The following is a 22,669-nucleotide window of genomic DNA, read 5'->3' on the forward strand; positions in this document are numbered from 1 at the left end:
CTCTGTTCCCCAATGCAGCTCTGTTCCCCACACCAGTACTGTTCCCCCTGCCAGCTCTGTTCCCCACACCAACTCTGTTCCCCACATCAGCTCTGTACACCTGAAAATCCGCACCCTCCAACATGTGTACATTATACTGCAGTAAGAATTCAAACAGTAATGAGGAATGGAAAATGAATGTATTAACATAAAATTGTTCATAATATTCTCTTGCTTTCTTTTTAGTGTCTGTAGGACCTGTTTCCGTGCTCTCATTTTCACCCTAAATAGTGGTGATTCATACCTTCCCTCTCTCTTGCTCAGTCTTGCTGGGGTCTACCAATTTTATTACTTTTTGTCTGTCCACACGCACTCAGGACAGAGGACTCGTGCCCAGCAGGAGCAGAGGTGAAATTAAGAATCCTGCTCAGAGCTGAGTGTCCTCAAGGCTGTACGCACAGGGAGAAGGGTAAGAGAACCCTACCCAGGGCCCCGGGAGAGAGCAGGGAAGCTCATCTCTTTCCCAGGCTCTGGGTGGGAGAAAAAAACCTGCGGTCAGAAATGGAAACCTCAGAGAATGCCGAGCAGCTAGTAAACAGAGCTAAAGACGCACCTGAGGCGGCTGGACGTCAGCAGGATGCAAAGGTTGAGGTGAAGACCCGCAGCAGGGCAGGAGAGTCGGAGGCGCAGGATGCGGGGCGTAGTAGCTCAGCACACACTTCGCCTGAGCTTCACAATGTGAGGATACAGAAAATAGGCAGAGGCCATAGCCAAAGAGATAACGGCTGAGAATGTTCTAGAAATTATCACAGGCATAAATCCTCCACTAAGAGCTCCAAGCCCCAAGGTAGGTGGATGAGAACCATCCTCACCTGGACACGCCACGCTGAAACCCAGAAGACCCAAGACAGAGAGAAAACCTTCAAAGCAAACGGAGGTAAGAGAAGCAGCCTTCAGAGGGACAGCAGGCGGACGGACGCCCGTTCCTCCACGGGGAGCCGCATCCGAGGTCGGGACCTTCAGCGACCGGAAGAGAATTGTCACCCAGCTAAACCATCATTCCAGAGTGAGGGAGAGACATTCTCGGACGGTGAAGCCTGGAGCTTTCCTGCTCTCCCAGCCGGGATGCAAGAATCCAGGAAGGATGGGAGCTGAGCTTGGAGAAGGAGGGGTGTGCAAGCCCACGGAGTGAAGAAACCGGTAAATGGGTGGCACATCTCAGTAGCCCCTGAGCAGGAGACCATGACAGTGACTGGGGAGCATCCCCCAGAAAAGGGGGGCTGGCACCCCAGAGGTAAATGAACAGAATCCCCGAGGCAGTTGTTGGAAGCACAGTTCCTTTTGTTCAGAGGGTGGAGAGAACACTTAGCAGCAGGCTCAAAGCCCAGCATCCCGTTAGATGCCAGGGTGGCCGGCCAGGGAGGGGAAGGCAAGGGAGTTTGCTTCCAGCCACGTGGTGGATTCAGGACTTCGAAGAGCAAGACGTGGATAAAGGATGACGAAAACACACGCAAATGCTTTGCCAGACTCCACGGAGCACGCCTTGGCTGGGCTGGGGCCACGGTTGCGGCTCGGTGAGGCCCGGTTAGGCCCTGGTCTGCCTGATGCCGGGGGTTCTGCCCCAGCTGGGGGTTCGCCCGATGCTGGGGGACCTGCCCGACATTGGGGGGCCTGCCCAATGCTGGGGGATCTGCATGATGCTGGAGGTTCACCCGATGTTGGGGGGCCTGCCCGACACTGGGGGATCTGCGTGATGCTGGGGGTTCTGCCCCAGCTGGGGGGGCCTGCCCGACACTGGGGGGTCTGCCCAACGCTGGGAGTGATCGAGGACCACTCTCCCCATCAGCACCCAAAGGTGGACAACCCACTTGCCGGCGAATGAACTTGCGGAAACCTGTTTGTGTCCACCTCCGCTTTGGGTAAAAAACAAAAGGAAATAAACTCTGTTGTGTGAAGGGGGCCCGTGGGTAGACGTGGGGTGAAGCGGATGACGAGCTCATGGGGGCAGCCCGGTGTGCAGCCCACGGACTTGTGGAGAGGCCACACCAGACCAAGGGGGCTGCAGTGAATTAGCCATTCTTGTTATTTCTATAAACTGATGTTTTATTACAATCAGCCCCAAGCAAACTGATCCTCACGATGGACACCAGCAGCCTTGAGAGAGTTGTAAGCTCCGCATTCACACCGCGGGGAACACAGGCTCACGGACTCCCCAGGGGCATGCGTAGCCTAAGGCTGCTCCCCGGCCCCGCTCTCCTTCCCGCAGAAACCGCGGGCAAGCAGTGCTCCCAGCTGCCCCCTCCGCCTGTGCCCAAGCCCCGCGCTGCCCTGGGGTCCCGTGCGGGCTGTGAGGATAATAAACTGTAAACCTTTCCCACCCGTGTGGGGTCCTGCCAGACCTCACCTGCAAGGACACGATTAAAACAGGGAGTCGGACCGCACCCCTGAAGATGTGGGAGCATCAGGGGTCACCTGGGGGGCGGCTTCATCATAAAGGGGACCTTCTGGGTCTCGGGACTCGGTGTCAGCTCCTTCTTTCCTCAGTCTAACTCAGAAAGCTTGCCCCCGCATCAGAAGCTGCAGGAGCCCCGGCAAGCGGGCGAGCACGCCCCGTAGGCACGGGGAGCACATGCGGTGTCTGCCACACGGGATCAGAAAAGGAAACTGTTGGTGGCGCCCGGCTGGCTCAGTCCATACAGCGTGTGACTCTTGATCTCGGGGTCATGAGTTCGAGCTCTGCATTGGGTGTAGAGATGACTTAAATAAATAAACTTAAAAAAAAAAGGAAACCACCTAGCTACACCCTAGTAACAGCGAAGAACACCACAGACAAGGAGAATGTTTTAAAAACAACCACAGAGTAAAGAAATCCCTTACACAGGAATGATGGCAGTTCTCAGCAATAACAGAACCCTAAGGACCTCGGATTCCAGGGAAAATAACTGTCTGTCAAGAATTCTGTGCCTGGAGGGGCGCCTGGGTGGCTCAGTCGTTAAGCGTCTGCCTTCGGCTCAGGTCGTGATCGCAGGTCCCAGGATCGAGCCCCATATCGGGCTCCCTGCTCCTCGGGAAGCCTGCTTCTCCCTCTCCCACTCCCCCTGCTTGTGTTCCCTCTCTCACTGTGTCTCTCTGTCAAATAAATAAAAATCTTAAAAAAATAAAAAAATAATAAAAATAAAAAATTAAATTCCAGCTCTGTTACTTACTAGACACAGATCTGAAATTCAAGAAGGCACATCAACCTAAGGTAGAAGGATATTTTTAAAAAGGCACACAAATTTAAACTAAATTAAAATCGGACAACATAGATTTTAAGACAGAAGCTGTTATGAGGGAAAGTGAGAGCATGGTGACAGGTGGTTTAGTCGGGGAAAGCAGAGACACCGAAGTGTAGACTTCACCGCGGGAAGCAGGAGTGTGCGTGGGAATCCACAGACCGGCACAGTCTCCCAGTCATTCCTGGGCCGAGGAGACGAAACATTAATAAGTGATGTATAAGATTTGAAAGCACATCCGTGAGCTGGATTTAAAGATGGATCTAGACCCCAGACCCTCCCCAGCGGAGGCTGTGCGTTCTTTTCAAACACATTTACAGATTCTGAGCACACATGTGCACACGAGGCCTGTTCCTGACCAACGTTAAAGATGTAGTGCCGCGCGGGCCTTGTTTTCTAACCCAAACTCGATTAAACTAGGAATCAGTGATGAAGAAAGAGCTTCACATACACTCGGAAATCTTAAACCAGATTTCTTTTTTTTTTTTTTAAGATTTTATTTTTAAGTAATCTCTACACCCAACATGGGGCTTGAACAAACGACCCTGAGATCAAGAGTCACACACTCCAACAACCGAGCCAGCCGGGTGCCCCAAACCAGATTTCCAGATCATTCACAGGTAAAAGAAAGAACAGTAAAAAATGTAAAATACTCAGAAGTAAATACCGGCCGAGTCACATAGGAGATCATGGGGCACAGCGGAAGCAGAGATCTGCAGAAAACGGATCCCTTAGGCACTTTGTAGCAGCAAAGGAACAGCTGGAAATGAGAGCCAAACACGCAGCTTAAGGCAGAAAAATAGCCACAGAAACATATGACGGGAAGGAGAAGAATGGATGTAATAAAGGTGAAAAACGGGAACAAATTTAAAATGGAACCATAACAGAGAGAAAACAAAAAATATAAAAGTTGATTTCTTGGAAAAAAAATAAAATCACCAAAATTCTGGCAAGATCTCCAGTGACCGAGGAAGAAAGATAAGAGGCACAAAGCCAGTCTGAGGAACGCAAAGGGGTCATCCCTGTGGACATGCCCGAGTGAACGGCTAGGAAGGCAAGCATTGTGAATAACCTTTGTCAATACAGCTTGCAACGTTAAACAAAAGGACACATTCCTAGAAAAATGTGATTTGCCAAAGTTGGCTCTCAGAGAAACAGAGAGCCTGAATGGTCCTATAACCATTAAAGAAATTGAATTCATAATTTACAATCTTCCCACAAAGATGTAAACGATCTAAGATTTCCATGTTCCACCAAAATTAAAAAAGAGTATTTTAGCCTGTTTTACAAAGTTCAAAATATAGGAATAAAAGGGTGCATACCCAATTCATTCTAGGACTCTAATATAATTTTTTTTTTTTTTTTTTGAGAGAGAGAAAGAGAGCTCAAGTGGTGGGGTAGGGGCAGAGGGAGAGAGAGAAAATCTTGAGAAGGCTCCATGTCCAGTGTGGAGCCCAGTGTGGGCTGGATCTCATGACCGTGAGATCATGACCTGAGCAGAAATCAAGAGTTGGAGGCTTAACCGACTGAGCCAGCCAGGCGCCCCTAGGACTCTAATATATTTAAATACAAAGACCAGGTGACGCGTGAAGGGAAACACGACGTGTCACCAGCGGTAGTTGTGAGCACAGATGTACAATTGGAAATCCCTTACTGCTGAAGCCAATCCAACCGCACGCAATGTAGGTCACGGTTCTTATGGGGCTATCCCAGGACCCCAAGGTTAATTTAACCTGAGAAAATCCCTGATTTACTTCATTAACAGATTCAAGGAGGAAAATATAGGGTTATCTCGATGGATGTGTACGAAGCACGTGGTGGTCCTAGTGAAGGGGAGGGACTGGTCTACTGGTCCCGGAGCTTTTGCGGGCGCCACGGGGATGGGGCAGGACCGCTTGGGCACCAGGGTGAGCACATCAGTGGAAGAGAAAAGGAAGACCCACACACATCTGGAGACTTGATAAACACAGAGCCAGCAGAAGAGCACAAGAGGACTCCTAATTATCCACCAGGAAAACAGGTCTCATGCCTTACCCAATAACCCGCTCCAGGTAGATGCTCACCTGGGGAAGAACACTGACTTTCTTTTTTTTCTTCTTTGAAAATTTTATTTAAATTCAAGTTAGTTAACATAGGGTGTATTATTAGTTTCAGAGGTAGAATTTAGTGATTCATCCATTGCATATAACACCCAGTGCTCATTACCTCACATGCCCTCCTTAATGCCCATCACCCGGTTACCCCATCCCCCCACCTCCCTCCAGCAACCCTCAGTTTGTTTTCTATGATAAGAGTCTCCTATGGTTTGCCTCCCTCTCTGATTTCATCTTATCTTATTTTTCCCTCCCTTCCCCTATGTTCATCTGTTTTGTTTCTTAAATTCCACATATGAGTGAGATCATATGATAATTGTCTTTCTCTGGCTTATTTTGCTTAGCATAATACCCTACATTGGGGTGCACGTACCCCTTCTTTTCACTACATCTGTATCTTTGGGGTAAATACCTAGTAGTGCAATTGCTGGGTCACATGGTAGCTCTATTTTTAACATCTTGAGGAACCTCCATACTGTTTTCCAGAGTGGCTGCACCAGCTTGCATTCCCACCAACAGTGTAAGAGGGTTCCCCTTCCTCCGCATCCTCACCAACATCTGTTGTTTCCCGTCTTGTTAATTTTAGCCATTCTAACGGGTGTAAGGTGGTATCTCAGTGTGGTTTTGATTTGTATTTCCCTGATGGCTAATGATGTTGAACATTTTTTCATGTGTCTGTTAGCCATTTATATGTCTTCTTTGGAGAAGTGTCTGTTCATGTCTTCTGCCCATTTCTTGACTGGATTCTTTGTTCTTTGTGTGTTGAGTTTGAGAAGTGCTTTATAGATCTTTGGAAACAAGCCCTTTATCTGTAGTGTCATTTGCAAATATCTTTTCCCATTCAGTGGGTTGCATTTTAGTTTTGTTGACTGTTTCCTTTGCTTGCGTAGAAGATTTTTATCTTGATGGAGTCCCAATAGTTCATTTTTGCTTTTATTTCCCTCGCCTTTGGAGACGTGTCGAGCAAGAAGTTGCTGCGGCCGATGTCGAAGAGGTTGCTGCTTTTGATGGATTCCTGTCTCACATTGAGGTCTTTCATCCATTTTGAGTTTATCTTTGTATGTGGTGTAAGAGAATGGCCAAGTTTCATTCTTCTGCATGTGGCTGTCCAGTTTTCCAAACACCACTTATTGAAGAGATTTTTTTCCATTGGATATTTTTTCCTGCTTTGTCAAAGATGAGTTGACCGTAGAGCTGAGGGTCCATTTCTGGGCTCTCTATTCTGTTCCATTGATCGATGTGTCTGTTTTTGTGCCAGTACCATGCTGTCTTGACGATGACAGCTTTGTAATAGAGCTGGAAGTCAGGCATCGTGATGCCTCTCGCTTTGGTTTTAAAAGACTGACTTTAGAACATGGTGCTTGATTTTCACATCCTTGGTCAGATACAACAGCAAGAAAACCCTTGCAGAGAAGTCTTAAATTTCAGTTTGTAGTATTATTGTTTGTAGCGATATTAGAATTGTTACTTGGAAATTGTGTTAAACCTGTTATAAGCCAAAGCTAATAAGTAATTATATTAATGTTAGGAACCAAAAGTTTCCATGTAAGAGAGAAGAGATATAAGTACAAACCCAAAGCAGGGAAGAAAAGCTTGCTGTGGTCCCCGAGCAAGACGTGCACCCCCATGTCCGCTGCGGCGTGATCCACAGCAGCTGAGACGTGACGACGATGCACGTGTCCATCAGCAGACGGATGGATGAAGAGAGTGTGGTGTGTATTCACACACACGGTGGAATACTACTCAACCATAAAAAAGAAAGAAATCCTGCCACGTGGGTGGACCTGGAGGGCATACTGTGAATCAAGCTGAGTGAGAGAAAGACAAATACCGTATGATCACTTCCGCGGTGTGGAATCTGAAAAAACCGAGTTCACAGATACAGAGAACGGACTGGCAAGTGCCGGGGGCGGGGGAGGGGGGAGAACACGAGGGGTCGTGAGGACACACCTTCCGTCATCCGGGGGTCCTGGGATGGGATGGGCAATGCGGTGAGCGCAGTCCTGTATCCTGGGAAGCTGCCAAGAGAGCACGTCTTAAACGTTCTCATCACAAGGAAAAACATTGATCCTGTGAGGCGACGGGTGTTAACCGACCCCCTCATGGTGGTCATTTTGCAGTATATACAAATCTCGATCGTTATGTTGTACCCTGGAAACCAATATGTTATATGTCCGTTACATCTTGATAAAACAGGGGAGGGTGGATAATAAAATTAAAAAGCAAGAAAAGAAAGACAGCCCTTGTAATGTTTCGGCTGAGTTGGAAACTTCTTACCGAAGGCTGTTGGCCAGGCAGATGCAGTGGGAATAACGCAGGAAACCAGTGGTCTGTGCCCCCCAGGCGCAGGCTGATAAGGAACCAGGAATGTGCAAGGCGCCCGAGCATTAGCCCTGGGTGCTTGCTGGGAGCAAGGCCGGAAGCACATTTTTCTAACAGTCAGATGTAGCGTCACTCACTCGTTGGGGAGCTGAGAATCAGCAGGACCTGTGGTCCCTGCCGCCCCCGGATGGCGTTCCTGCAGGACGAGCCGTCTCTGCCTCACTCCCAGCGCCCGGGTAGCAGGGAAGAGGAGCAGAGACTCCGTGGGGAGGGGAGGTGGACCTCCAGGAGGTGGCCAGGTCAGACGGGTGGAGCCCTCGTGATGGGATTAGTGCCTTATGAAAGAGCCCCCAGAGAGCCCCCAGCCCTTCCCTCTTGGGAGGACACAGCAAGGAGAGAACCAGGACCCAACCTGCCGGCGCCTTGACCTTGCACTCCCAGCCCCCAGAGCTGTGAGGAGCAAATGTCTGCTATTTACAAGGCGCCCAGTCCGTGGTGTTTTGTTATAGCAGCCTGAACAGACTAAGGGAAGCCAGAACTATGCTCCTGGGAACACGGAGCTGATGGCTGACCTCCAGCAGCCATTGTGGGGCCACGAGGCTGCTAGTCAACCCTAGGTATTGGGAGCTAGGATTCCTGAGGAGGGGCCTGGAGGGACCCGGCCCCCCACTGCTGTGAAGCAAATACAGTCTCTAGGCCACCGGCCCCTGAACCTGGTTAGCGTGAGAGAGAAACGAACAATCCTGTTCAAGCCAAGGCTCCTTTGGTCTCTGGCTTACACTGAGCCCAACCGACGCCCGGGCCTGTGGCTAGAGAATGCCTCCACCTTGGGAGATGGGGCCAGGGAGAGAGATTTTCTCTGGAGGTGAAAGTTCCCAGCCCCACCCTCTGGCTGGCCCACCCAGCTCCAGATGTCTGTCTGTCCGGGGTGCAGAGGGAGGTACTCAGGACGAAGAGGAAGTGGCCAGAAGGGGAAGCAGCAGGCTGCAGAGAGGAGGCAGGTGGGCTGGGGGTGGAGGCAACCGCCGGAGGCTGCTGCCCGCACAGAGAGCCGAGGGCCTGCAGTCTGTGTCTGGAGCGAGATGCACACCAAGGCAGGACCCCCAGAGGTGAGTCCAGGGAGCCCGGGGCCGGGTGGGAGAGCCAGGCCGAAGGCCCCAGGGAAGCCAGCTGCCAGCAAGCCCGGGCCCAGGGGATCACAGAGCCTCCGGCCGGGCCTACAGACCACCCGGTCCTCCTCCAGTCTGGGCCGCGGGGACCACCAGGCCTCCGGGCCTCCCAGCAAGCTGACAGTGGGCCGTCTGCCCCAGCCGGGGCCTGGCAGCCTCACCCCACGCTCCGCAGGGCAGGAAGTTCCACGCCTGCAGCCGTGACCTCTGATGTCTGCAGGGTCCCGGCTGGCAGCTAGTGGGCCATGCTCTCCCCACAGCCGGCCCCGGCCCAGGGCCACGGGCTTGCCGGGGCTGCAGTGCGTGAGCAGCTCCGCAGCCCCTTAGGGCTGCCCCGGGGGCGGGCTCCCCCGGCCCCAGTGCTGTTCCCAGGGGCCAAGAGGAGGAGCGGATGTGCTCTGGGCATCGGAGGTCGAGGAGGTGCCTGGGACAGCTCCAAGTCCCAGATGGGGGCTGCGGGGCTCTGACCTGCCCTCTGCCTGGGACACTCGGGGCACAGGGGGGAGCTGCCAGTCCAAGGATGTCCCTGGTGCCCCCTTCACCAGCCCCGGGCTTCACACTGACCGCCTCTCTGAGAGCCAGCAAAGGCCTGATGAAGCCCCGGGGTGGGGGGCGGCCCCCTGAGCGTGGCTCTTCCGTGAGGAAGGGGAGCAGCGTGAGGCCCTGAGCTCCCCTCTGGGGGTGGGGGGCATCCTGGCTCCCCTCTTGGGGGGGCTTCGTTGCTCTGCCTGAGGCCTTGTTCTGGCTTCTCAGGCCCCTCCCTGCACCCCCCGGGGGGCATGCTGAACTCGGGGGCACTTCGCTCACGGTGACATTTGAGGTCACTACGGGGAAACTGCCTGGCTTCCAGCTCTCTGTGGGAGCAACTGCCCTGAGGGGGCCGCGTCCTGCTGCAGATGGGGAGCCCCACACAGTACCTCGGGCTCCCCAGCACCCCTGCACGGCAGCGAAGGGTCCCAGCTCAGGCCCCGCCATGCCTTCCCAGCCAGGACGAGGGGTCCAGAATCCCAGGCGGGGGCTGCCGGGGGCCGGGCGGGGGGCCCAGCCCTGGGAAGGGAAGCGGCTTTTTACGGGTCGTAAGGAGGACGCGGCTGAAAGCAGAAATGGCTCCGGGCCTCGCCACACATGTGGCTAAAAGCAGGAACTGAGACTCAGACACCCAGATGCCCACTGAGAGGGAAACCGAGAGAGGGGAAAACAGCCCCGGGGGCCGGGACAGACGGACACACAGACACACACCAGCTCCAGGCTCCACACAGAGTCACCACCTGCAGGCTAGGCCGCCCAGGGGGCAGTGGGGGGAAGCCTGGCGCTGGGCCCGAGACTGCGGGTGACACCGGTCGCCCTGTCAGGGCTGAGACCTCCGCAGAGAGCATCAGTGGCCCCTGCCCGGCCCTGTTCCACAGAGCCCACTGCCCACAGGACAGAGAGGCCGGCGCGGCAGAATGGGGGGGCCCAAGGGAGGGGGCTCTGCAGCCTCGCAGAACCCCGCACCAGAGCGGCGAGGACGAAACCAGCCAGACCAGAGGGCTGCCCTCATTCTCCAATCCCTGTCTCGGGGGGCCCCCGAGGGACAGTCCCAGGCCACCTGACCCCCCCCACATCAGCGCCATCTTCCCCTGTCCCTTGCCCACCCGGCCCCCCGGCATACCTGGCCCTCCCCGGGAGCGAGGGACAGTCTCCGTCAGCACTGGAGGGGCCACCCCAGCCCCCCCATCGAGGACCCCATGGTGACACCCTTCTCCAGTTGCAGATGCTGGGAACGCTGGCCATGCTGTGGCTTGGCGCCGTGACTCTCGCCTACGTCCTGTGGCAGGTGCACCTTCCCCCCACCTGCGGCCAGCTGCACCCCGGGGAAGGGCCCACCGGGTCCAGGGGCCATGGCTCCAGCCTGGCCTGGGAGTCCCAGAGAGGGGAGGCCGGGCAGCAGCCGCAGGACTCCTGCCGGTGAGTGAGCCCGCCAGATCTGCAGGGCGGGCGGCCGCGCTCTCTGCCCCTCCACGAGCTTCCGCCATTGGACCTGCCCGCGGGATAAGCACGGCCCTCTGCCACCTCTTGGAAGGTGCAGCTAGCCCGGAAGGCTGGCCCCAAGGCCCAGATGGACTGGGGCGGGGGTGGAGGTCGGGTGGACTTGGGGTGCTCTTTGCAACAAACACAGGCTGCCACCTGGGGGCTCCACCAAGGCTGCGAAGCCGGGTGCCGCCGGGGCTGAGGCTCGTGGCTTCTCAGCTCTCCCATCGCAGGGGTGGCGTTGCTGTTCCCAGCTGCTGGACCGCCTGCCTTCCCACGCTTCCTGCTGTGGGGGGGGAGTCCTGCGCATGGGCCAGCCCGCATAGCCCGAGAGGGGCTCCCACCACCTCCTGGTCCAGCCCTTCCTCGGGGTCAGCTTGGGCCGCCTCCAAAGGTCTCCCCACCAGTAGGCAGCCCAGACCCAAATCTCTGCTCAGAGCAATGGCTCTTGAACAGCAGGGCCCACCTGGGATTGGGGCGGGGTCTGGGCCCCTAACCTGCCCTGCTGTCTCCCTGGCTCTCCCCCCTGGGTGTCACCGCCCCCAGCGGGCTGGCTGAGCTCACACCTGCCCTGTCCAGTCTAGTCGGCTCCCCGTCATGTGCCCTTGGCCTGGGCCCGGGCCCCGTGTCGGCAGCGACCCCTCCAGCCTGGCCAGTGGGCACAGAGCAGACGATATGAGGCAGGTTGGTGGCACCTGTGCTCTGCTCAGGCCCCATGGGCTCTCTCTGCAGGCTTGTCCTTGTGGAGAGCATCCCCCAGGACCTGCCCTCCGCAGCTGGCCGCCCGTCTGCCCAGCCCCTGGCCCAGGCCTGGCTGCAGCTGCTAGACACCGCCCAGGAGAGCATCCACATGGCTTCCTTCTACTGGTCCCTCACAGGGCCCGACATTGGGGTCAACGACTCGTCCTCCCAGCTGGTATGCCCCGGCCCTCCCCACCCCGACTTGACGGCTGCAGGCCGTCCGCCCCATCCGGTGCCAGGGCACATCTCTCTGTGAGCTGTGGGTGGGCAGGGTGGCCTCCCGGGAGAGGTCTGGGTCCTTCCTAGTTGGCAGGTTGGCAGGGGGTCACCCCTCATGGCTGGCCTGGCCTTGCAGGGGGAGGCCCTTCTACAGAAGCTGGAGCAGCTGCTGGACAAGAACATTTCCCTGGTTGTGGCTACCAGCAGCCGGTCATTGGCCAAGAACTCCACGGACCTGCAGGTCCTGGCGGCGCGAGGTAGGTGCCTGTCCGGCCTGGGCCCCTGGGCCTGGGGGGAAGCATGGCACCTGACCTGCTGGCGCCATGGGACAAGGAAGGAGCACAGAGCTGCCTGGGACAGGCCTGGAAAGGCCACCCGTGCCCCCCTGGTTCACCAGGAGGGCAGGGCCCACAGGGGCCCAGGGTGGCATGCTTGAAGTCATCGTCACCCAGGGCTGGTTCCAAGGAGCCAGAGGGTCATTCTCCATGGGGCAGAGCATAGGGTGGTCTCGGGGCCCCCTGAGCCCAGCTGCTTTGACCTGTGGGTGGGCTCAGGCTGGGAGCTCAGCCGGGGAGCAATCCTTATAACCCCGGGCTCTGGGGCGGGGCTGCCCCGAGGCGTCCTGGGCCAGTCCATGCCTCCGTTGCCCCACCTGGAAAGAGGGGACGATGATGGCCTGGGCTTAGCAGGACTGCCCTGAGGGTAAATGAGCAGACCCACCGCGAGGACTCAGGCTCGCCGTGAAGCTGGTACCCAAGAGCCAACTCACCACACGGTCCTGACCCCTGGCCAGGTGCCCAGGTGCGGTTCGTGCCCATGAGGAAGCTCACCGGGGGCGTTTTGCACTCCAAATTCTGGGTCGTGGATGGACGGCACATCTACCTGGGCAGTGCCAACATGGACTGGCGGGCCCTGACACAGGTGAATCCAGAGTCCGGGGAAGGGAGACCCACCCGGAGCCCGTCCACTGCCCGCGCTCCCGGGGCCTTGGCCCGATGTCCCGTGCAGCCTTGGGTACGTCACCCTGCTGCAGGTAACCAGAGCCTGGGTCAGGAAGTTACGGAGTCCCACACGGCCACTGCGCTCACCCCGGGGAATCTCATTTAACCCCACGCAAAGATGTTCCAGCCACTTTACCCAGGGAAACACGCAGACTGCAAAGCACGATCCCTCTTAGGAAAAGCAATGCATTAAAAACCAGTCCAAGAAAGGTGGCGGAAAAGGCAGCTGCGTCTGTCGTGGGACAGGGACGGGAAGAATGATTTTTCTTTTATGCATTTTCCACTTCTGTGGTAACAAGCATGCATTGCTTTGATCATTGGCATATGGTGTTCAAGACGAGCAGGGTGCCCTGGGCACCCCCACCTCATAGCTTCCCGCAAGCACACTGTGTGTTGTGACTCCGGCAGGAGACACTGCGGTGGGCGGACTGCCAGTGTGGGGGGCCGCGCTCTGCCCGGCGGGGGCCTCCTCCCGCAGCCGCCACCCTGTCCCCCCGCAGGTGAAGGAGCTGGGCGCCATCATCTATAACTGCAGCCGCCTGGCCCTCGACCTGGAGAAGACCTTCCAGACCTACTGGGTCCTGGGGGCGCCAAAGGCGGTCCTCCCCAGAGCCTGGCCCCAGAACTTCTCGTCCCACATCAACCGCTTCCAGCCCCTCCGGGACCGCTTTGACGGGGTGCCCACCACTGCCTACTTCTCCGTAAGAGGGGCTGAGGGGGCCTGCCAGAGCCCCAGGAGCCGTGCCCCGCCGCGGTGCCCGCCGGGGCCTCAGGGCAATGGCCTGGGGAGTCAGGGCCCAGGACCCGGCCGCGGTCCCCCGGCCAGCAGCAGGCTGGTGTGCGCGGACACCGCTCCAGGAGAGGACATGCCATCCACGGGAGACAGGCAGCCCGGGAGGGGGCCTCCAAGCGCCCTGTTGGGTGGGGCCGGGGGGCTTCAGCTCAGGACCAGGGAGGACCGGGGAGGACCAGCTCATCAAGTGGTTCTGTGGGTCTTTGGGCAGGGAAGGGGGATGGGGCAGGCTGGTCCTCCGTCTGGTGCGTGGGAGCAGACAGCCCTCCAGCTGCCCCAGTGGCTGGTCTTTGGAGACCCAGCATCAGAGCTGGGGGGGGTCCTCGGGGGGGCCCTGCCTGAGCACCTGAGCAGACACAGAAGCCTTTGTTGGTGCAGCCAGCTGCCTTGTTCCAGGAAATCAGACCAACCTGGAGCTGGGGTGGGGGGCGGGCTGCCCGCTTCCAGGCTTTCCTGCCGAGACTGAGGGCAGCCCCGAGGCCCCTGTGTAGACGCTCCCCCTCTCTCCCCACCTCCCCAGGGAGCACCTCTTGTCTTCCTCCACGTTCCCACATGCTGGAGGGTGGGTGCATGCTGGGGTCACAGGGACCTCTCTCCCTGGACAGGCCTCGCCACCCATGCTCTGCCCTCATGGCCGCACCCGGGACCTGGAAGCACTGCTAGCAGTGATGGGGGGCGCCAGGGAGTTCATCTACGCCTCGGTGATGGAGTATTTCCCCACCACGCGCTTCAGCCACCCGGCCAGGTGGGTCTGGGCAGGACCCCGGCGGCCCCGGGGGGTGGAGGTCCGCTGTGCGGGTGGGCAGCTCCTGGCACGGTTCCTCTCCTGCCGGGACCCCCGCTCACCCACGGCTTGCAGGCAGGGCCCCTGTTGGCCCAAGGACCCTGACCCGCTCTCCCGCAGGTACTGGCCGGTGCTGGACACTGCGCTGCGGACAGCCGCCTTCGACAGGGGTGTGCGTGTGCGTCTGCTGGTCAGCTGCTGGCCCCACACGGACCCCAGCATGTTCCCCGACCTGCGGTCCCTGCAGGCTTTCAGCAACCCCGCGGCCGGTGTCTCGGTGGATGTGGTGAGGACCTGCTCCCCGGGCCGGGCTGGGGAGGCGGCCTCCTCCCCTCCTGACAGCTCCCTCTCTGTGCCCCCAAGAAAGTCTTCATCGTGCCGGTGGGGAATCACTCCAACATTCCGTTCAGCAGGGTGAACCACAGCAAGTTCATGGTCACAGAGAAGGCGGCCTACATAGGTGAGCAGCCGGGTGGCGCAGCCCCAGGACCCGGAGTCTTTGAGGGGCGCCAAGCCCGTGCACGTGACACACGGAGGCCACATGAACCCACAGGAGGGGGACGTGACCCCCCAAGCAGTGGCCAGGCCAGGGTGCTCAAGGGGACACTGCTCTTATATCCAGCACAGACCCCTCAGGGCAGTGGGGCTGCTGAAGGGCATGAGCGTCTGCAGGGGCCTCTAAGGACCAGCACAGGACCCAGGGCAGGTGGGAGGTCCTGAGCACTGAGTTTTCAGGACACTGAGTCAGGAGCCCCACACGCGTGGAGAGCTAGCTGGGCCTCCTGCCCCTGCGGGGCTGCCCCGGCTGGGGTTTCTGGCAGCGGGATGGCCGCTGTGCCCCTCTGTCCCCAGAGCGCGGCTGAGCCTCACGACTGGGCCTTGCGGAGGGGCCGGGGGAGCCCGGTCACCCAGGGACCCCTCCCCATCCACCGCCCCCAGGCACCTCCAACTGGTCGGAAGACTACTTCAGCAGCACCTCGGGGGTGGGCCTGGTGGTCAGCCAGAGGGCCCCCAGCGCCCGGCCAGGGACGCTTACCGTGCAAGAGCAGCTGCGCCGCCTGTTCGAGCGAGACTGGGATTCCCGCTATGCCGTGCGCCTGGACGGACGAGCCCAGGGCCGGGACTGTGCTTGGCAGGGCTGAGTGCAGCTCCGTCTGAGCCCCGGCCCCAGCTCCCCGTGGATGCCGCCTCCCGCTGCGCCTCCCCAGCTGTCCCCCTGCTGGGGCTCCGAGCGGCCCGTCCGCACAAGCCCTGCTCAGGGCCAGGACCTCCCAGCTCCTGGCAGGTGCAGACTGTTTGCTTGCGCCCAGGCCCCGAACTAGCCCCTCTTACACCCCACCCCCTCCAGACAGCCTTCCAGGATGCTCCTCCTGACCCACAATCCCCACCCACAAAGGGGGCTTTAGAATACACCAGCACCTCCCTGCCTGTCTGTGTGAGGCCAGCATGGGCTGCATCCGCTGCTCCTGGGCCCAGGTTGGAGTTCTGCAGCCCTGACCCTGTGAGGCTGCGGGGCAAGCCTGCTCTGGGTGTCTGCCGGTGCCCAGTCCCCACTCACAGGGACCGGGGGGTGGGGCCGGGGCAGGTGCTAAGACAGGGGGGCCCAGGACTGTGGGCACGGGTCCTGGAGAGGGGAGGTGGGTGCAGGGCTGCTGTGTGGCCCTAAGGACCATGTGTAGTGGTCAGCACTGTGCGTAGAGTCGAGAGAACCCGGTTTTGAGCCAGGGGTTGGGGGGTGGGGTGCTGGCACCAAGCTGGGTGGGGACTTCGATACAGACCTGCTGGAGCTGACCCTGTCCTGGGACGCACCCAGACCTGCCCGGCAGAGGCAGGATCTGAATCCTGTTGGACGCCTGGGTTCCGGCCCTTCTGCTGGGTCAGAAGCTGTCTCAGCATGCCTTGGCCTCTCTCGACTCCTGGTTTCTGACCAAGGCTTCAGAGCCCATGCGACCTGTGGAGCCCACCTAGGCTGGAGCTTGGGGCCAGCTCAGTGGCCCAAGGGACCCTGGGTGCTGAGGGAGCTAATCGAGTACATACCAGGGTCCTGCTCTCCCACATCCTGGGGCGCCTCTTCCCTGCCCCCCTAAGTCCTCTCTGCCCCAGAGTGAGCTGATGGGCTGCCATTGGGCCCCCTACCGTCAGCATCCTTGTTAGTGAAGAAGGTCCCTGAGCCCAGCCTGCCCTCCTGCCCAGACCTGCAAGGGTCTGAAGAGGGTGCCGTGGACCCATGCAGCCCTGCAAGGCATCCACTGCCCCTGGGAGCTGGTCTGTGTGTGAGCTGCACTGGGCCGAGCCAAGCCCTGGGGCCACTGTGGCAGCTCGCCACGGCTCCCATCCCCTGCCCGTGGCCCGCGCAGCTACGCCCATCAGGAGGAGACGCCGTCACAGCCCCGCGGTGCTCTCCAGGGCTGCGTGTGGGAGCCTGCTCTCTGGTCCTGGCCCCACAGCGGCGTTGTCCCCGGGCCAGTCGCCATGAGCTTGCAGGGCTCCGTGCTCCAGGCCGCGCTGGAACAAAACCACAGCCAACGGCCCAGTGGCCATCACCAGTGGGAGGGGCTGGTGGCCACAACCCAGTGGCAGCCTCGAAGGCCCGTTCCAAAGCAGACCCTCCCACAGGAGACCCAGCTTGATGAGGCTCAAGAGGCCCTCCGGGGTGCCTTGACGTGACTCCTTCTGGGCCGCGGCGGACAGACTCTAAAATGGCCCTCACGACCCTGCCCCCTGGAACCCATGTCCTGTGTGACCCCCTCCCCGTGGGGCGGGCACAACCTGTCTTTGCTTGTAAGCAATAGAACGCGCAAAGGAGCCAGAGCGTCCCAGCCCTGATTGTGCGACATACGTTTGTCGCCGTGTCTTGCTGGGAGTCCGCTCCTTGCTGGCTGGATGAAGCAAGCGCCTAGGCTGTGGCCGCTCCGTCAGAGAGGCCCCCGCGCAGGGCACCGCGAGCGGCCAGCAAGACGCAGCGGCCCTCTGGCATCCAGCGGGCGAGGACCGAGTGGGGCTAGCAGCTCCTTCCGCACTTGGACAGGTGATGAGACCCCAGCCCCGGCTCACACCCCGACTGTAGCCTGCAGGACCCTGGGCAGAGGACCCAGCTAAGCGGGGCGTGGACTCCCGATCCATGGAAACCGGGAGGTCATAAATGTGCGCGGTCTTTGGCTGCCGGCCCGTGGCGACGCCGTGACGCAGCGTGGAGGCCGCGGGGGAAGACTCTGCTGCCCTCCTGCCTCCAGCACCGAGGCCCCAATATCTCAGGCCTTGACTCCAGCTTCAGACGAGGCAAGAAGCCCCCGGAGCCAGGCAGACCCCCACGGCGGTGTTCCCAGGAGGACGGCACTCGCCGCCTCTGTCTGACATACGGGACAGGCCGGGAGCCTCGGCCTGGGGGTGCTGGTCTCACTTGACTTCGGGACAAACACCCCACTGACTTCCTTCCCCTTTGTCAATCATGAACTGCCCATTTTCCCGAGGATTCCACATCCCCTAGTGTGGGTGCCCTCCCCCGTCAGCCACAGGGAAGGGCACGGCGTGCGCACAGTGGGAGGGGAGCCCTCTGCTCTCCCTGCCGGGGCGGCACCGGGTGGGGGGCTCACGGCCCAGCTCTTGCTGCAGCACCCACAGCCTGAGAGGGAGAGGAGCGGGTCACCAGGAGCCCCCGGGGCCGGGGGGGATGGGGCAGGCTGCGCTGGGGACGCTGCGAGCGGTGGGCCCAGGAGGAGCGCCGCAGGGTGGCCGAGAGGAGGAGACTGGGTACCCAGCCTGGGGATTTGCTCCCGGGCCCTGCTTGGGAGGAGGGGAAGGAAGCCCCCGAGAGGGGTCCCCGTCACGGCCAAGGACGTGTGCCCTGCTCCGTCCCTGTGCTGCCCTCCCCGGGGCACGGTGCCGTGTCCCTACAGCGTGGCCTCGCTCTGAGCTCCCGGCCTGAGCCTCCTCTGGCTGCCTGACCCACGACAGGCAGAGGACCACTCTAAGAGTCACCCCAACTCTCCTCTAGGGCAGCCCGGGAGAGGTTAGCTCTGGGAGTGTGAGTGGAGCATCGGGTTTCTTCCTCGGCTTCCGAGACAAGCGCAGAAACAAAAAGACCTCGCAGCCAGTGCCGTGGGATGCGTCTTGTCCTTTATTGTCCATGGAGGGGGGTTCTACCGGCAGCCTGGCTGCAGCGTGTGCAGTGGGGGGCACGGGGCACGTGGGGGGCTGTGCGAGCACGGGACGGTGCAGACCTCCTCCGGCTCACCCGGCCCACGTGGCCACGGAGCAAGCCGGCTCAGCCGCCACGCTCCGCGGCGTGGGCTCTGTCTGCACGGGGATCCCGAGGCTCGCCTTGTGGGGCGTTCGGCACGGGAGCGCGCTCCTTACAAGTGAGCGGGCAGTGGGGTTTCCTGGAAGGCACCAGACTCTGCCTGGCATCGAGGGAAACGATGAGGCCCAAAGCAGCAGGACAGCATGGGGCCACGGCACACACTGCGTCTACACCCACGGCCATTAACGCCCTGTCCCCGAGGGCACGGCCCGGCTGCGCTGGGCACTGCGGTGGGTCTCTGGAGGCGTGGTTCATGGAGACCTCACCCCAGCAGCCTGCACAGCACCCCTACCCTGGGCGGCCCCTGGCGCCTGGGCTGTCGGGCTGCCTCCCTGCTTCCGCAGCTCGGGCCCCCCACCCCCGGCGGAGGGCTGCGTGGCGGTGGCCCGGCCGGTGTCCTGCGTCTCAGTGCCGGGAGTGCGGTGGACGCCGTGGACGCCAGCGTGGTCGGGATGGGAGCTCGGTGCGGCCGGGGTTCTGCCTCGGGACTTGGTGCGGGCGTCTGTCCTCCGCGGAACAGTCACCCCTTCCCGGCCCTCATTTGGTGGCGGGCCTGGGCGCAGACTGCTGGCTGGCGGCTCCGTCCCGCTCCAGCAGGATCAGCTCGGTTCTTGCCGTGGAGGTCACCATGGTCCCGGAGCCCTGCCTGGCGCCCGCGGCCTCTGCCAGCTCCCCTGCTCCTGTCTCTTCCGGGGAGAAGCTTTCTCGCGCGTCGTAGAAGGTACCTGCCTCCTCTTGGAGACTCTGCTCGGCCAAACTCACCTCCTCTTCCTCACTTTCGCTTTTCTTGGTAGGGGAGGAGGAGAACCCCAACTTGGGAAATCGGAACCAGCCCCCCTTCTCCTGTGAGGGAGGGGTCCGCGCCTCGGGCTGGGTCTGCACAGGAGCCGGTCTCTGGGCATCGGCCTGGGAATCGGCGCTGGTCTCGGAGGCCGAGGAAGAAAACCCGATGCTCGGGAGCCAAAACCGGAACAGACCAGAGGAGCTTATCCCTTCAGGTTTTCCTTTGGGAGCCTGGGCCGCCTCTGCCTCCTGGCCCTCCTCCGGCGGGAATTCGAGGATTTCCGCGGGCTCCTCGTCGGAACAGCTGTCTGCATGCCCGTGGCCCGAGTGAAGGTCAGATGAACACGCTGGCGGTCCCGGCACGTCTACACTGGGACAGATCATTTCAAAAGGCTCTCCGGTGTCAGGCTGGAGGTCTCCAGAAACGGGGTCTGCTCCTGGGACGGGTTCCCGAGCCTCCCGAAGGCGCCCCCCCAGCCCGCACTCTGCGGTCACCAGGTGCACCTGAGCCCACGTGGGGGGTTCTGGGACCCTCCCCTTTAGCAAGGAAACCCCGTAGGAAGGTGTTTGGGTCTCCGACGCGGGGACCTCTGACTCCTGCACCATCTGGGTGGGAAAGGCCTCGGGCCCTGAGAGCTCGGCGTACCCGGCTGTCACCATGCTGTGCACGGCCACCTGGCGGCTGGCAGCCTCTGTGCCCTGAATGTGCACCCTGACCTTACAAACGGGGGCAGCTTCCGAGGAGAGGCCGAGGGCCACGGGGGCCTTCGGGAAGCTGGTGCCCCGCCCGCCAGGGCTTTGTTCCAGCAGGGCCGTGTCAGGACCGCTCTGCGGGCAGGACGACAACTCTGTCACGCTGGGCACGAAAACGTCAGCCTCCGAGCCGGGGGCCAGGAAGGTGAACCTGGGTACCTTTAACTTGGGGAACTGGACACGTAGCACAGAGTCTTCCCAGACTTGACCCACGTTGACCACGGAAACCTGGGACGGCACTTCCGTGCTGGAAGCCCTCAGTCTGAGAGGGCCCTCAGGCTGGGAAGGCGGCCCCTCTGCCCCCTGGGCCCCTCTGCCCAGGCCCTGGGCTGCTGCTCCAGGAAGAGGGGGCTCACCTGCTTCTCCTGGAGGGACACAGGGCTCTGCAAGCGCCGCATGCAGCTGGAGGGGCAGGGAGCCTGCGCCTGGCCGGACCCTGACCTCGGAAGCTGACAGCCCCTTAGCAACGTCCACCTCTGACGTAGGCGCACGGGCATCCGCACTCCGCACCTCAGCCGCGGCCTCTCCTTCCCCTGGCACACCGGCCGCCACGGGCGCGGGCCTCTGAGCCCCCAGCCCTGCAGAGCCCGCCCGCTCCTTGGGGGCGCGTCCGAAGCCGGGCAGGCGGAGCGAGGGCATCCTAAACCAGCTCTCCCTGGAGCCCGCCGGCGCTTCTGCCACGGCTGCATCCCGCCCTGGGCTCCCCACCGCCGGGGATGGCTGAAGGGGGTCTTCCGCCGAGGAGGCCGTCACGTCCCCACAGAGCTGGCTTGCTGAGCTGTCCCCAGGCCCGTGCTCTTGGGTGCTGTCCCTGAGGGACAGGCCGTGTTTGGGAAGAGGAAGGCGGCCTGTAGACAGGCTCCCCTCCATCGTGGCACCCCCAGGGCTGAGGTCAGGTTTGACAAAGCCCAAGCTAGGAACGGGGGCCTCTGGGAGGTGGAGGCTCACATCCGCCCCTTCTGGGGTACCTGCGGCTGCGTCAGCGCCCCCAACACCTCCTTCACCGCCGGCCGTGTCTGTGGGGCCGGCAAGGGCCAGGCCTGGGTCTCCCCGGGGCAGGCCGGCCCCCCATGTGGAAGCCTCCATTCCGGGAGGTGCGACCTTCAGCCGGGCAAGGGCTGGTGTCCTGACCGCTCCCGCCTCCCCGTCCTTCCCGAGAGACGCGTCCGCACCAGCTTCTGCGGGGGTAACGGGACCGCCGGGCGGGCCGCCCAGAGCATCTGCAGCGACAGCCGGGCTGTGTCCAGGGTCTGCTTTGGACTCCACCCCCTTCTTCGGGGACCAGCTGAAGGAGGGGAGCTTGAGCCCCGGTGCTGTCATGGGCCTGCCTTGGCCCTTGCGCCCCGCACCTTCAGCTGGGGCCCCCTCTGGGGCCGCTGCCGATGTCCCCGCAGTGCCTGCCTGTCCCTCCGCCACCATGGACGCAGGGACACCTGCAGGGGGCAGATGACCGTCTGGCACTGGGAATGCCGTGGCTTCCTCCGCGGAGGAGGCCAGTCCCTGTGCAGCGAGCGGGGGGGACGTGGGGGGCGCACGCTCAGCAGCTCCAGGCTCCACCACTCCAGCGGCTGATGTTGGCAGTGACAGCCGGAACTTTGGTCGATGAAATTTAGGAAAAGTCACCCGGCCATAAGATTCGGGAAATACAGTGTCCGCGGGGCCCGTGTGACCGTCAGGCTGGGACAGTAGAATGCTCTCACTGGAGAGGAGGTCGCCTGCACCTGCCGTGCTGGGAAGCTGAGAGTGCGCCTGGGACCCAGACGGGGTTTCACAAGGCAGCTCGGAGGGGACGGGGCCTCTGGGGACAGTCACCTGGTATTTTGTAAGTGTGACACCCTCACTGGTACTGAGGCAGGACGATTCCCCATGGGGACCACTGAGCCAGCCCAGCCTGGACACCTGCAGGGAAGTCTCCACGGAAGCCGCAGGCGTCCCCTGGGGCCCCCCATGTCCTGACTCTAAGGGGGACGCTGAGGCCCTCACAGGCAAAGGGACCTCAGTTTCCTCTGCAGAAGCTACAAAGCCTTTAGCTGCTTTCCCTGGTGGAGAGAAGACTTTGGGCAATTTAAAATGGGATTTTTTGCTTTTGCTTTTTTCTCCATCTTTTCCAACTGACAAGGCGACATCACCTTCCAAATGGAGAGCATGCTGATCACCACCAGAGACAATTGGATCTCTGAGGCCTGAGGAGAGCGAATTATGGGTATCTTTATCATGTGTGTCAAGCTCTGGAGAGATCAGGGAAGTCTTACTGGGGGAGGTTCGAGAGGAGGAAATGCTGATTTTAGGAAATTTAAACTTGGTCGCTTTGGAAAACACTTCAACCTCCCCAGAGGATGAATCCAGCTTGGCCCCGGGCACCTGGGCGTCCACCTCCACACTGGGCAGGGACACCACCATGTCGGGGGCGCTCACCTCCCCTTTGGCGCCCTTCAGGTCCAGTTTGG

The 22,669-nt window shown here is 60.5% G+C and overlaps 2 protein-coding genes across 3 annotated transcripts in view; one reads left to right on the forward strand and one right to left on the reverse strand.

Annotated features, from left to right (window-relative positions):
- The first annotated feature begins 8,663 nt into the window (after positions 1–8,663).
- Positions 8,664–15,769, forward strand: PLD4 (phospholipase D family member 4). 2 transcript variants are annotated; one of them, XM_032404673.1, is made up of 10 exons: positions 8,664–8,778; positions 10,586–10,785; positions 11,581–11,764; positions 11,945–12,065; positions 12,602–12,729; positions 13,310–13,510; positions 14,208–14,347; positions 14,507–14,672; positions 14,750–14,846; positions 15,326–15,769. In XM_032404673.1, the coding sequence occupies exons 1-10, from the start codon at positions 8,752–8,754 to the stop codon at positions 15,526–15,528; spliced, it is 1,467 nt and encodes a 488-aa protein (XP_032260564.1). In that variant the 5' UTR covers positions 8,664–8,751; the 3' UTR covers positions 15,529–15,769. The 2 variants fall into 2 exon arrangements, with proteins under 2 accessions (XP_032260564.1, XP_032260565.1); XM_032404674.1 differs by lacking the exon at positions 13,310–13,510.
- Positions 15,770–19,223: 3,454 nt separating this feature from the next.
- The window catches only part of LOC116632789 (protein AHNAK2-like), a 15,264-nt gene continuing 11,818 nt past the window's right edge, over positions 19,224–22,669 (reverse strand). Inside the window, exon 9 of the mRNA XM_032404708.1 lies at positions 19,224–21,722. Within this exon, the coding sequence (XP_032260599.1) occupies positions 19,224–21,722 (2,499 nt within the window). The remainder of the gene's footprint in view (positions 21,723–22,669) is intronic.

This window comes from Phoca vitulina, unplaced genomic scaffold, assembly GCF_004348235.1.
Source record: "Phoca vitulina isolate PV1807 unplaced genomic scaffold, GSC_HSeal_1.0 scaffold7, whole genome shotgun sequence".
NCBI lineage: Eukaryota > Metazoa > Chordata > Mammalia > Carnivora > Phocidae > Phoca > Phoca vitulina.